Source organism: Colletotrichum aenigma (assembly GCF_013390185.1).
Source record: "Colletotrichum aenigma strain Cg56 chromosome Unknown KSG_Cg56_contig07, whole genome shotgun sequence".
NCBI classification, from domain to species: Eukaryota; Fungi; Ascomycota; class Sordariomycetes; order Glomerellales; family Glomerellaceae; genus Colletotrichum; species Colletotrichum aenigma.
Window position 1 is genome coordinate 3,258,342 of NW_023500913.1, and position 13,306 is coordinate 3,271,647.

The following is a 13,306-nucleotide window of genomic DNA, read 5'->3' on the forward strand; positions in this document are numbered from 1 at the left end:
AGGGGGTTGTGCTGAACAAGTACCGGAATACTATATGCCTAAGTAATGATGCTAGTTACCAAAACCCGTCTCAAACAATTTGTAATACCTGTCCCTCTTCTGCACAAGCTGAGAATGCGTGCCGTACTCTACAATCCGTCCCTTTTCGACAACATAGATAACGTCGGCGTTTTGAATGGTGCTCAGGCGGTGGGCAATCACGATGGTCGTGCAGCCAGCCGCCGCTCCCGCCAGCGCTTCTTGGATCAGCAACTCGGACGTGGAATCGATGGCCGAAGTGGCCTCATCGAGGACAAGAAGGACGGGCTTCCTGACCAGAGCTCGGGCGATGGCGAGGCGTTGTTTCTGCCCGCCGCTCAACTGGCTACCTCGACTGCCGACCACCGTGTTGAAACCATCGGGCAGAGAGTTGACAAAGTCCAGGATGTTGGCCTTTCTACACGCCTCCTCTATCTCGGCATCGGTGATGTCTGTCCGTCGACATCCCGCCACAAGATTCATCCCGATCGATCCCTGCAGCAGGGTCGGTTCTTGGCTCACGAGCCCGATCAAACTGCGGTATTCGGCCACGTTCAGCGAAGCGATGGGCCGGCCGTCTAAGAGAATGGATCCTTTTATGGGATCGTAGAAGCGTTGGAGCAGCGAGACGATGGTGCTTTTCCCCGACCCTGTGTGCCCCACGAGTGCGATCGTTGCCCCTGCCGGCACCGTCAAAGAGACATTCCTCAACGCCGAATGCCGTGCTTGGCCGGGATAAGCAAACGACACATCGCGAAACTCCACGCGGCCCAGCGGCTTCTCGATCCTCTCCCCGTCCGCGGACTCCGGATCTATGGCGGACCGGCGCTCGAGGAGACCTTGAAGACCAGCCGCGGACCTTTGCGCCTTGGCGAGGTCGGGGGTGAACGAGAAGACGATGCCGGCGGAGTAGGCGCTCGTGATGATGGACGAGTAGACCACGACGAAGGCCAGAAGCGAGTACTCGCCATTCACGATCAGCATACCCCCGTACCAGAATCCCAGGGCCATGCAGGCGATGACGCCGGCTCGGGCGAAGGCGAGAACCGCGGAGGCCTGCAACGCCGCCTTGAAGCCGTCCCTCCGCGACAGGGCGAGCGTCCGCCTGTACTCGTCCAGGACCTTTACTTCCATCGTGAGAGACGCCACGGTCTGGATGGCCCCAATCATCTCCCCGGCATAGGCAGCCGATGCCCGGGTGTGCATCTCGTTCCGCCGCTCAAATTCCCCAACCGCCCAGACACCGGCAAATCCGCTCCCGATGAGCACAGGCGTGATGGACCAACACACAAGCGCCAGCTTCCACCCGAACGCGAGGCCGACCGCCAGAGACGAGACCAACGTCGCCACGGCAATGAGGATCAGGCCGAGCGTGCCGCCGCTGATACCTGCTAGGTCGGCCGCCTCAGTGGACAGGAAGCTGGCCAAGGCCGGACCCGAGTGCGCCGCGTCGTCGAAGAAGGCCATCTCCTGGCGCAGGACGTGTGCCATCGCGAGACTGCGAGCGCGGTGGATCAGATGCTCCGAGCAGTACGCGAAGACGGATCCTTGGATGCTGAAGGCGATCATCATGACGAAGGCGAGGACGAAGAACATCCAGGCCCAGAAGGCCGAGTCGGACAGTATCTGCGGCGTGGTATCGGCGTCCAGGGGTCGCGCGATGGCCACGACGGCTTTGCCGAAGAGGATGGCTGATGCTGGCTCCTCAAGACCGGCGATGATGGAGAAGACGAGACCGAGGACGATGTACTTCCACTCTTTTGCGTTGAGCTGCATGACGAACTTGGCCACAGACCAGAGAGAGTACGGCGCCGAAGTCTTTTCGGCAGTGGAGTCGGAAGACAGCGAAGGCGACGATGCGTCAAAAGTCTCCTTTGTCTCGGCAGATTCGTCCTTCTCTGATGGCGGCTCGCGTGTGACACTCGAAGTATTGTGCTCAAGCTCCGCTTCTTCTGCACTCTCGGAGCCTCCTGACAATCTCTGGGCCTCCACCAGATGAAAGTACGCGCCTCGAATGGACATGAGTTCCGAGTCAGTGCCCTCTTCCGCCACCGCTCCGCTCTTCAACACCACAATCTTGTCGGCCTCGCGAATGGTGGAAAGCCGGTGTGCGATGATGATCGTGGTCCTGGTGTCACTTGAAACCGCCAGGGCTCGCTGCACCAATGCTTCGGTCTCGGCATCCAATGCCGATGTCGCCTCGTCCAGGATCAACACCTTGGGATCGGCAACGAGGGCCCTGGCTATGGCCACCCGCTGTTTCTGGCCGCCTGAGAGTTTGGATCCGCCGGCTCCGACCCGGGTTGCATACCCGGCAGGGAGGGCTTGGATGAAGTCGTGCGCTCCGGCGGATGCTGCTGCTTCCTCGACCCTCCTCCGTTGCTCGTCCGCGGACAAGTGATCAAGCCGAGTTCCGACGAAACCCTGGCTGATATTCTCGTAGATGGACGCGTCGAAGAGCACCGGCTCCTGGCTGACCAGTCGTATCCGGGATCGAAGCCACCTCACATTCAACGATTCGATAGGCGTGCCGTCTAGAAGGATCTCACCCGCTACGGGCTCGTAGAATCGAAGGATCAGTTTGGCGATGGAACTTTTTCCGGACCCAGAGGAGCCGACGACGGCGGTACTCTTCCCGCTGGGGAACATGATGTTGAGATCATGTGCCACGACCACCTCCGGCCGAGATGGATAAACGTGCTTCACGTTCCGGAACTCGATGTTCCCCTCAACGCTGACATCGTCGGGCTTGGCTCCTTGATCACCTAGTGAGTCAATGGGCGACTTTCGGTTGAGGATTTTGCAAACCCTCCTGGTTGCCGCCATTGCCGACGTGAACTTCTCGGCGTTCTGGGCGACGCCCAAGACGCAAAACGCCGCGCTCTTGGTGACAAGCGTGATGGCCACGACCGCCATGAAGGATGTCTCGGCGTCGACCATGAACCGGGCGCCCTGCCAAAAGGCCAGCGCCACGTTGAAATAACCAGTGGCCACGACAACGGCAAGAAGCACACCCATGAGGGTTTTGAGCGTGAAATCCGCCTGCCTCGCCACATCGAGGCATTCGACATAGGTATCCAGAATCTGCTTCTGCAGTCCCAACGCCGTAGTGCTCCGAATCGAGGTCAACGCTTCTTCCGCCAGCGTGCTGCCGGTAGACTGGGCCTCACTAGAACGTCCGGAAAAGCGGCTCGACACCAGCTTGCCGATGTAGAGGAGGGCCAGCGCCAGAAAGAATGACCACGTCAGTATGAGGGCCAGTTTCCAGAACATGACGAGGCTGACGACGTAGGTGCCTACGAGGGTGCCCACGGCGCTCAGGGTGACGGAGAGCTTCTGGGACAGAGCCTCTTGGATGAGGTTCATATCGACGCTCAGCTGCGTGACCAAGTGTCCGGTGCCGATGTCGTCGAAGACGGCCATGTTCTGCCGCAGTGCCGCGTCCATGTAGCGGACCTTGACGCGCCGCGTGATGTTTGATCCGACATATGAGAATCCCGCCGTGGAGATGAACCAGGCGAAGAGAGACCCGACGGCGAGGTAGATGAAGTAGAGAGAGTACTGTGTGATCAAGACCCGGCTCGCCTGGGTGTCGGCTGTCGACCCTTCGTTGTCGACGCCAGCCAGGACGGAGGAGAGGCGACCGAATACGATCTGTGTGTAGGTAAGTTTTAGCAAGACGAGCATCAAGAGCCAACCTCCTTTGCATAGCTTGAGTTCAAATCATACCGGAGGAACGGGAATAATGGCCCCCGCGGCAAGAGCAAAGACGGTGCTGATGCCTGCGACAATAAGATCGCCTTTGGACGCGTATAGAAGCAACGAGAGCAGATGTGTCTCCTCATCTTGTGAAAAATGCAGTTGGCGGTCGACGATCTCTCGCTCAACTTCTTGGAGTTCATGCTTGACAACATCAACAAGACTGGCCGAGTTGCCGTCAGGGACGGGTTCAATTATTTTAGTCATTGCAAATTAGGTCGATGTCCATTGGTGGGAAGTTTCGTTGATGTCGAGGAAGTGAAAAGACGCGACGCGAGACTGACAAGATGGCGGCGAAACAGGCGGTAAAGGACGGGAACTATCGGTTTGAATTCTGCAAGAGCTGATCAAGCAATCAACCTTGGTCTCTTTGTCAGCAGCTGAGGATGGAATCGTGGCTCGGCGGGAAGTGAAGCGCTGTTGGCCGAGTCGAGACAGATTAGGGCCTAAATCAGATTGACAGGGGTGTTTGGCCGTCAGTCAGTCGGGTCGCGAGATAAGTCCAAATGTGCGTAAAATAATCTACTAATCTAATTCATTGACCGCCACGGAGCAAGCCCCACGTGATCTATGTCCGGACAGCGCTGCTTCTAGCATCGGATGCTTTGCTGCCAGCTTGGAATCCTCCCTTTCCGCCTTGATGACTCTTGGAATCCTTTCCGAGCGGCGCAGCCGCAGTCATCAGTACACACCCACCCATCCCATGTACGAATACCGACATGTGTGGGTCTTGAACTGGGTACTCCCTCATCCATGTCTTACATCCTAGTCACACCCCACAGCTGTCCCCGGGGGTACGGTGATCTTGATCAGGCCAAGGACTTGCAAGGGTCAGACGAGCGGACACCGACACCCCACCCCCATCAAATGCGAAGGAATTCCGGATAGAAGCATATGCAGGAAACGAGATGCGGCTGAATAAAAACACCAGACCTAAAAGCCGTCAGCGTTGCAGCAAGGCAGCAAGGCCTCTTCAGGATTTTCGCCTCGCCTACCCTTGCCACGGCATGATACCTAATCAAGACGAATGTGACTACCTACTATGTCTCAAAAAATATACCCATTAACCGGTACTACTGGATACTTCGATTCCAACGAACTCCGGTTCTCGGAACCGGGTTTTGTCAGGGTCTCGTCCATCCCCAGGGCAAGGACAGCTGAAAACCGTGGTTTTACCCGTATTCGAGCCTTCTCAAGGTTCTGCTCTCCCAAGACATCATACCACTACATGACATCAAAGGTGTACAACACGCTCACACACGCTCACACACACAGCTGGCTTCAAGTTATCCCCGCAAGATGCCACAGTCGGACAGCATCAGTACTCGGAACGCCGCCCACCTCGGTGGAACTGAGGAATTCGACGCAATCGTCGGAGGCAATAGAGGTGTGCGAGGTGGTCTCGTCCCGAGTCGTCGACTCTCTTGCTAACACGAGGCCCAGTCTTTTTTCGTTGCCATTGGAAGCTGAACGGCCAACCCAAGGTTGTCGAAGACCCGGATGACAACAGGTCTCTCCAACCACCATACCGGACTCTCGACCTGGTTCTCGTCGCAATATCTGTCATGCCTCAGTATGGCAAAGGGGCTTCGAGTCTTTCCAGTTCCGCAGGCGACGACAACCGCGGACTCGGTGGATTTCTTTGGGGCCCGCCTGACGCCGTCGACTCGGAGGCCAGGCGCTTCGTCCGAGCTGCCGTGGACAGAAATATCGCACAGTACGCCTCCTCGATCACCGCCGTGAAACTTCTACTTCCGACGGCAGACGGCTACGCCCTCCGCAATGACCTTGTCCAGAGACGGCTCTTGACCTGCGACCTCGTCGAGGAGGCGGCCGACTTCACTTCAACAGGAAAAGAGATCCACGCGTTCGACTTCGAAGAGGGCACTCGCGTCATTCCGAGGGCATTGGACGGCGCAGTGGGTGCCATGCTGCAGAAACAACTGCCGAGTATGCAACTTCAGCTCGTGGAGTACACCTTGTCCCTCCTAGAAGCCGAGGTCACAGGAAGACTCTCATTTCCCTGGATCAGCCACTCGCCGCTTCCAAAGTTCCGACTGGCTGTCGTGGAGGCCAGACCCAACGAGATGGTGGCTGCGACTGCGGGCATGGGCATGTACCGCGCCGCTCGCGCCTTGGGGATCGACCTCATCATCTTGGAAAGGGACCACGAATGGGCCCGCAAGTTGGCCGCCGAGGGCGGTGGTGTCGAGTTCGTTCCCTGCGACCTGACGCAAGACGACGGGCTGCCTGATCGTATCGTCGAGGCCCTCTCGCACAGCCGACAGCCAGTGGATGGCATCACCACGTTCAACGACTATTACACCCACGTGACCGCCTTGGTGGCCGAGAAGATGGGGCTGCCCACGAACCCCTCGCAATCCATCCATCTTTGTCGTGACAAGGCGAAGATGCGCCAGGCGGTATGTCCGGACACGCAAATCCTCTCCGTGCAAGGGCTCGCGGACTTGAGGCAGAAGCTTTCCAGGTTGAAGACTCCGCTGCAGTACCCCTTGATCGTGAAGCCCGCCATCGGATGTGCGTCCGAGGGAGTGACGAGGGTGTCGTCGGAAGCAGACCTCTTTATGGCGGTGGACCGAATCGAGCAGAAGTTCCCCGGGACCAGCTCCCTCCTCGAGCCGTACGCTTCCGGGCCGGAGGTGGACGTGAACTTGATGTTTCTCGACAGGAAGCTCATCTGGGGTGAGGTCGTCGACGATTTCCCCACCTCGGCCGAGGTCGACGAGATTGCCGATCCCAACGCGTCCGCGGTCCCGAACAGGGGAGCTGGACCTCAAACTCCATCATCGTCCATTTCCTTCGCCGAAACTTCCGATATCCTGCCATCGATCCTGCCGAGTGACGAAGTGGATCTCTTGAAGCGTGATTTGGCCGAGAAGCTGAAGAGACTGGGAATCCGCAACGGGATATTCCACCTCGAGGCGCGGGTCGAGAACAGCAAGGCGCGATTTGCCATGACGGAGCGAGGTGTCGAGGTCGTACCTCGAGAGGACAGCACCTCGACCGGTAACAAGCCAGACCCCACCGTGTTTCTCATCGAGATCAACGCCAGGATTCCCGGCCATCAGGAATCGTACTCTGTGGAGTACACCTACGGCATCGACTACTATGCATTGCAGCTCCTGGCAGCTCTGGTTCCGCCCGGGGAGGGGGAATCGGCACACGATGTGGTGAAGACGCACATCCGGGCCTTGTCCCGGCCTCTACAACCAAGCAGCCAGTTTCCGACGCACATTATGTTCTCAGCAGCAACACGCGGAGGCACGTTCTTGGGCGCCGATGCGCTCCCCTCGTCCCTGGCGAGGTGGATCACGAACTCCAAGGTGTACAAGAACGTCGGAGACGTGATCGGGAATCCGTCCGTGGAGGGCAAGTGGCCGTTCTTGGCGTACTTTGGTGTAACTGGGAGGTTGGCTGGACGTGATGGAAGGGAACAGGCTCGAGGACTGGGGGAACTCGTCAGGGAAACCTTCACATGTTCAGTAGAATGATGAAAGCGCGATAGGATGAGCCAAGCAAGTCACAACAGCTCATGTGATAATGTCATACACAGCCACATTTCGGAACAGGGATCAGGGTTAGGGCTATTTCCGAACTTGCACTTTCCTTTTCCACCTCCACATACCCGGGAACTAAGACGCGCCAACATCCAAAGAGCCGACATCCCAGCCCATGGTCCATCCAGACCCATAATATCATTCATCACAATGGTGACCCTCATCTGCAGCGTGACCGTGACCGCCCTCTGGCCTCCCAGGAGAAGCGTTCATGTTGTCCGTCAGCAACTGCGCCGCTTCTCCAACAAGTTCGAGCTCTACGCGAACGCGCCCATCCCCGCCAACAAGCGCAGGTTCGTGCCCGACTCGGGCTTCTATCCAAAGGGATTCTCCGTCGCCAGCATCAATGCCGGCATCAACAGCACGAAGAGAACCCGGCCGGACTTGACCATGGTCAAGTCCGACGTGCCGTCTTGCGGGGCGGCGGTTTTCACTCGGAATAAATTCCCCGCCGCTTCTGTCACGGCGTCGCGGAAACACCTCTCGGCGACCAAGGGGAACGGACTTCGAGGCGTCATCGCGAACGCCGGGTGTGCGAACCTGTTCACTGGCCAGGCCGGGCTGGACGATGCCGCAGCCATGATGAATACGGCCAACGAGCTGTTGGTGTCACCATCTTCTGCCACCGTAGCTGTTGGGGAGACACCGCCTTCCGTGATAGTCATGCATACTGGTAAGGGGGGTGAGAGGTGAGACCTGGTTCGTCATGTCTTTAGGACGATACGATGCTTATGAGCTCCAGGCTTCCTATGGATAAGGTCCTCCAAAGCATCCGACACCTCCCCGATCGCATGGGAAATTCACATCAGCATTGGCTGGGAGCTGCTGAGGCGATATGCACCACCGACACCTTCCCCAAGCTCGCCTCTCGACAGTTCGAATTGCCCTCCAACCCGGGTATCGTCTATTCCATGGCCGGGATCACCAAGGGCGCCGGCATGATTCACCCCAACATGGCCACGACGCTGGGCATCATCTGCACGGATGCTCCCATCCTGGCTTCGGACCTACAGGCACTCCTCGCGGACGCCACAGACAAGACGTACAACTGCATCTCCATCGAGGGAGACACGTCGACCAACGACATGGTCGCCATATTCGCGAACGGTGCCGCGGGCGGGAAGACGATCGGCCAAGACGCGGAACGCTCGACAGAGGCGGCGGCCCGGGACGATTTCCGCGCCTTCAAGCAGGCCCTGGACGAGCTCATGACGGAGATGGCGAAGCTGGTCGTGCGAGACGCCGAGGGAGCGACCAAGTTCATCACAATCCGCGTTCGGGGCGCGTGGTCGCCCGCCCGCGCCAGGCGCGTCGCCGGCGCCGTGGCCCGTTCCGTCCTGGTCAAGACGGGCGTCACGGCCGGCGACCTAAAGAACTGGGGCGGGACCGTCCTGGCGGCGGTCGGATCCTCGCTGCTCGACGTTCCCGGGCCCCGGGACCACGAGCTCGGAGACGGCCCTGATCCAGAGGCGCTGCGGGTGGACGAGAGCCGAGCCATCATCCCGGAGCGCGTTTCGCTGAGCGTGTTGCCCGTCGGGCGTCTGGCGGCCACGGAGAGGCCGGTGGTCGTGCTCCGGAGGGGCATGCCGATGGACGTGGACGCGTCGGCGGCCAGGGCTCTGCTCGAGCATGAAGATATTGAAGCGCTCATTGATATGGACGATGCCGATTTGGATGACGAGAAGGATGGGAGGACGTCTCACAAACAGAAATATGAGGCAGTTTACTGGACATCAAATCTGACGCAGGACTTTGTCGCTGTGAACGGCGGATAGACAAACACAGGGCACGCTTCATAGATTTATATTTACTACATAACCATACTTCTTCATCGCGTTCTAGGTCATTCAAGCACACTTGAAATTGGGACACGAGTGATCAGGCACGCCTGTGTACCTGGGCCCGATAGAGCGAGCGACGACCGCCCTCGCTGATAGCCGTGCGGCCATGCAGGGTAGTCTTGTTCTCAAACACGAGGAACTCATTCACGTTCCAACGGTGCTGATACATATACCTCGGCTGCAGCAGATAGCGCTCCAAGTCGGCCAGGAGCGCGTCCGAGTCCACCTCGACCCCGGGAACCGTGCTGACGGCCTTCATGGCCCAGCTGCGCTCGATGCCGGCCGGGAAGGGCAGGCACAGGCGCAGCGACGCCTCCCCGTCCTCGCCGACCTGCAACGGCGGCACCCGGATCCCCTGCTCCGACGAGGCCGTCGGGTAGTGGCCCTGCTCCTGGATGTGGTACTCGAAAGTGACCTTGCTCAGCCTCTCGCGCAGGTCCGACGGCATCTCCTTGCCCGCGCGCACCTGGTCGACGATGAAGGTCTCGCCGGAGCCGGGCTCGTCGGAGAACTCGGCCGCGTACAGCATGATCAGGTCCGGGTACTGGCCGATGAGGATGCCGTCCGTGTGCAGGGGCAGGGGGCCGCGGCCGAGCACGACGTTGCCCTTGTCGTGCGTGGCGTTCAGCTTCATCAGGTCGCTGGAGCCCGTCTTCCACTTGTGCTGGACCGGGTCGCCGAGGCAGTGGACGAGGGATTTGAACTGCTCCTCGGCGAGGGGCAGGTTCTTGACGAGCACGAAGCCGGCGCCCTTGAGGCTCTCCAGAAGTGTCTCGGAAAGCTTGGCGAGGGCCTCCTCCGAGGCGGTACCGTCCCAGTGGAGCAAGCGTCCGGCGCCGGACGGTGTCATGGGCGTGTGCTGACGAAGGTGGTCAGCCTTGGGTGCCAGGTTGGTAACGCTAGCGAGAGGGCCGTCTTCCAGGACGCGGGATGCGATGGCTCGAAAGCACTCGTCGTAGGCCTGGATCTTCAGCTCACGACTGCCAAAAGTCGCGTCGAGCCCGCCCTGCAGACCGCCTCCGAGGTGGATGCCGATCTTTTTGCGCCAAGCGGTTGTCATGGGCACATATGGCTCCATGGCGGCACGGAAGAAGGCCTTCTCACGACCTCCGCGGATCTTGCAGGCTGGGTGGATGTCCAGAGCGGACAGAACAACATCCTTGTGCCAGTAAGGGTGCGACAGCCTCTTGCCGTACGTGTGCGCGACGAAGTCGGTGAACTCGTTACTGTTGCGCGAGCAGTCGACGCCGTCGATGATGTCCTTGATCAAGGCGTCGACATCATCGGCACCGGACGAGGGAGGCAGGCCGAGATTCACTAAGTCGCTGCCGTAACCCGTCAGGATGTGTTTTTCCTTGATGATGCCACTGCGGAGCATGGCTGTAATGCTAATGGCGATGTCGACGCGCTCGTTCTCGGAGTGGCCCATGGCGCGGATGGACTCGGGGACGGCGGCGAGCAGCTCCTCGGCCGAGAAGTCGACGCACACGTGCGGGATCCCAAGGAAGTCGCAGAGCTCTTTGGCCTCGCTGTGCTCGTTGCCCCAGGGGGTGCCGGCACTGTAGGCCGTCACTTTGAGGCCGGACAGGACGGCGAAGGCGGTCACGGCACCCGAGTCGATGCCGCCGGAAAGGAGGGTGGCGACGGAGCCGTCTCCGTTCTGGGTCATCTGGGAGACGGCTCCTTGCAGGGCCGAGACGAAACTGGAGCCGGCAAGGGCAAAGTCCCGGATCTGCGGGCTCAAGGCAGCCAAGATGGGGTCGCGGAACTGTTCGGTCGAGAGCTTCCATCGACCGCCTTGAGCATCGCCGCTGCCGGTCTTGCGCAGCTCGATGCTTGAGTGGCTCGGGACCTTTGATACGCCGATGAAGGCGGTGGTCTCGTCCCGGTAGATGACGGACGGGTTCGTCAACCCGGCGTGCATGCCCCACTGCGAGCGGGCAAGGTGCAGCGTGAATGCGTCGGTGCCGATAGCCCAAGCTCCCGTGGTGGTGTTGCGTGTCGCGTAAAGTGGTCGATCACTCATAGCACCCGCTCTGGCGCGAAGAATGTCACCGCGGGACTCGATGAACGTGTCCCACTCATCATGGGCCGAGGTTGAAGCACCATCATCTCCATCGAGCCAAGTGTAGGACCCGGAATTCAAAGCATGTCCCTGTCCGTAGACGTGGATGCCGGAGGCCGTGACGGTTTGAAGGGTTTTTTCAAGGGATGAGATGGTCGTGTTGGCGAACAGGACCCACGAAGGCGACGCCTCTTCTTTCCGAACCTGAACATGATTCTGGCTCTTCTTGATGATGGTTTTCATGTTCTTCTGAGCATCACCGGCGGCAAACGCACCACGGTGGGTGCGCTTGGCCGACTCTCCGAGATCCACCAGGTCCTTGCAGAACTTGGCGTTGATGTACGGACGAGTTCCGCGAACGGCCGAGGGCGCCCACGAGCTGATGGTGCGAGCCCTCTCCAGCGCGCGGGCGACCAGCTGCTTGGCCGGGACGACCTCGTGCAGCAGGCCGTCGCGCAGCGCCGCGGGCGCATCCCACTTCTCGGACGTGAACAACATCTTCTGCATGACGGAGCGGCCCACAGTAGCCTCGAGCATCAGCCCGCCAAAGTTGCACGCGATGCCCATGCGGAACTCGGGCATGACGAGCTGGCACGTGTCGGCGCCGATGCGGTAGTCGCAGCAGAGAGCGATCTGGAGGCCCAATCCGATGGCGTAGCCGTCCATGGCTGCGACGACGGGCTTGGAGATGCCGGCGACGGTGGTGTAGAGGTGGGTGAAGTCGTCGATCCAGGCGTCGACCTCGTCGCCTCCGGTGAAGTGGGAGGTCTCGTGGAAGTCGCCACCGGCGCTGAAGGAGCGGCCCTCGCCACCGGTCAGCACGATGCAGCCGACTTCTTCATCGTCGGCCAGCTTCTTGGTGAGGGCCGTCAACTCGCGCATCTTGGGCCGGCTGAAGGGGTTCTGGCGGTTGCCCTTGGAGAACTCCACCAAGGCGGTCCCGGACGAGATATGGACCACGAAGTGATCCGAGGAGTCGTCGCCGGCGACGGGAGACGAACCATTCGTAAGAGAACCATTCGTAAGAGAACCGTTCGTAAGAGAACCGTTCGTAAGAGAACCGTTCGTAAGAGAACCGTTCGTCAGAGACCCGGGCATTGTGATTATGTGGTGATGCCAGAGGGCAGGCTTTGGCATCTAGGTACGTGTCCTGCCTTGGATAGGATATAAGATTGGCTTGAGATGTGAAATGTGAAGTATGAAGCGTGAAGTGTGAGATGTGCACCGAATTAGAAAAGTAAAAGCAGAGTGATGAGATGCAACCTGTGACAGTCGGCTTGCACAACCTCATCATGTTGCAGATGATTTATTTTCTTTATATACAGGAGTCTACAGCCTACTGTGGTTGCGGGCCAAAGTAAAACATCCCAGCCGTATACCCATGGCTTGAGCTGCCCCCATAGGCACATAGTACTTCTCGCTGTTGATGGTGTTGAGTAATATTCCACACTGCAGTCATTCAATGTCGCTATCTGTGGGCCGCATTCTCCATGATACAAGTGTCGGGGGTTAAACTTACCCATAGTAAGAAGTACAGTGTAGCTGACGTGAGACTGCGGACGCTGGAATCCTTCCGCGAAAGTTTCGGCGCGGCTCCGGGTATGTGGTGGGGACCCACCCGGCCATGTACGGCCCCCGGCACACCATGTCAACCAATAGCCGCAGGGTATTTCTCAGCGTCTGTCTAACTACTTACCTAAGGTACTTTAGTAACCGCCCAGGGCAATACCTACACTAAACTAACCCCCACGAACGGATCCATGCACACCAACGTTCTTTAGGGATTCGATCCGCAGTATCTAGGTAAGGTACGGATACCTTAACCTGACCGAGGGCACGTGGGGTGGACCTTGCTCCACATTGCCTCGTTAAGGTAAAGTAGTCTCAGCTGGTACAGGGTACCTAGATACTCAACGTACTCCGACCTTTGCTCTCCACCCCCCCCCCCCCCCCCCCCACCTCTGGTCCATACAAGTATGGTGCTTTTCAGCCTCTTCTAGCCTCCTCTAGTAATCATCCACCCTGTTAATGGAAATTGTGCGCCT

At 59.0% G+C, this 13,306-nt stretch overlaps 4 protein-coding genes across 4 annotated transcripts; 2 read left to right on the plus strand and 2 right to left on the minus strand.

Moving 5' to 3' along the window:
* Positions 1-51: 51 nt before the first annotated feature.
* Positions 52-3,984, minus strand: sirA (Multidrug resistance protein sirA; the record flags this gene model as incomplete). The annotated part of the gene is made up of 2 exons (XM_037326386.1): positions 52-3,672; positions 3,748-3,984. 2 exons carry the CDS (start codon positions 3,982-3,984, stop codon positions 52-54), a joined length of 3,858 nt encoding a protein of 1,285 aa, XP_037175745.1.
* Positions 3,985-5,076: 1,092 nt separating this feature from the next.
* Positions 5,077-7,289, plus strand: fmpC-1 (Fumipyrrole biosynthesis protein C; the record flags this gene model as incomplete). The annotated part of the gene is made up of 2 exons (XM_037326387.1): positions 5,077-5,164; positions 5,221-7,289. The coding sequence occupies 2 exons, from the start codon at positions 5,077-5,079 to the stop codon at positions 7,287-7,289; spliced, it is 2,157 nt and encodes a 718-aa protein (XP_037175818.1).
* Positions 7,290-7,505: 216 nt separating this feature from the next.
* Positions 7,506-9,130, plus strand: CGCA056_v011141 (Arginine biosynthesis bifunctional protein ArgJ 2; the record flags this gene model as incomplete). The annotated part of the gene is made up of 2 exons (XM_037326388.1): positions 7,506-8,044; positions 8,098-9,130. The coding sequence occupies 2 exons, from the start codon at positions 7,506-7,508 to the stop codon at positions 9,128-9,130; spliced, it is 1,572 nt and encodes a 523-aa protein (XP_037175819.1).
* Positions 9,131-9,233: 103 nt separating this feature from the next.
* On the minus strand, positions 9,234-12,359 carry carB (Carboxymethylproline synthase; the record flags this gene model as incomplete). The annotated part of the gene is made up of 1 exon (XM_037326389.1): positions 9,234-12,359. One exon carries the CDS (start codon positions 12,357-12,359, stop codon positions 9,234-9,236), a length of 3,126 nt encoding a protein of 1,041 aa, XP_037175820.1.
* Positions 12,360-13,306: the final 947 nt, after the last annotated feature.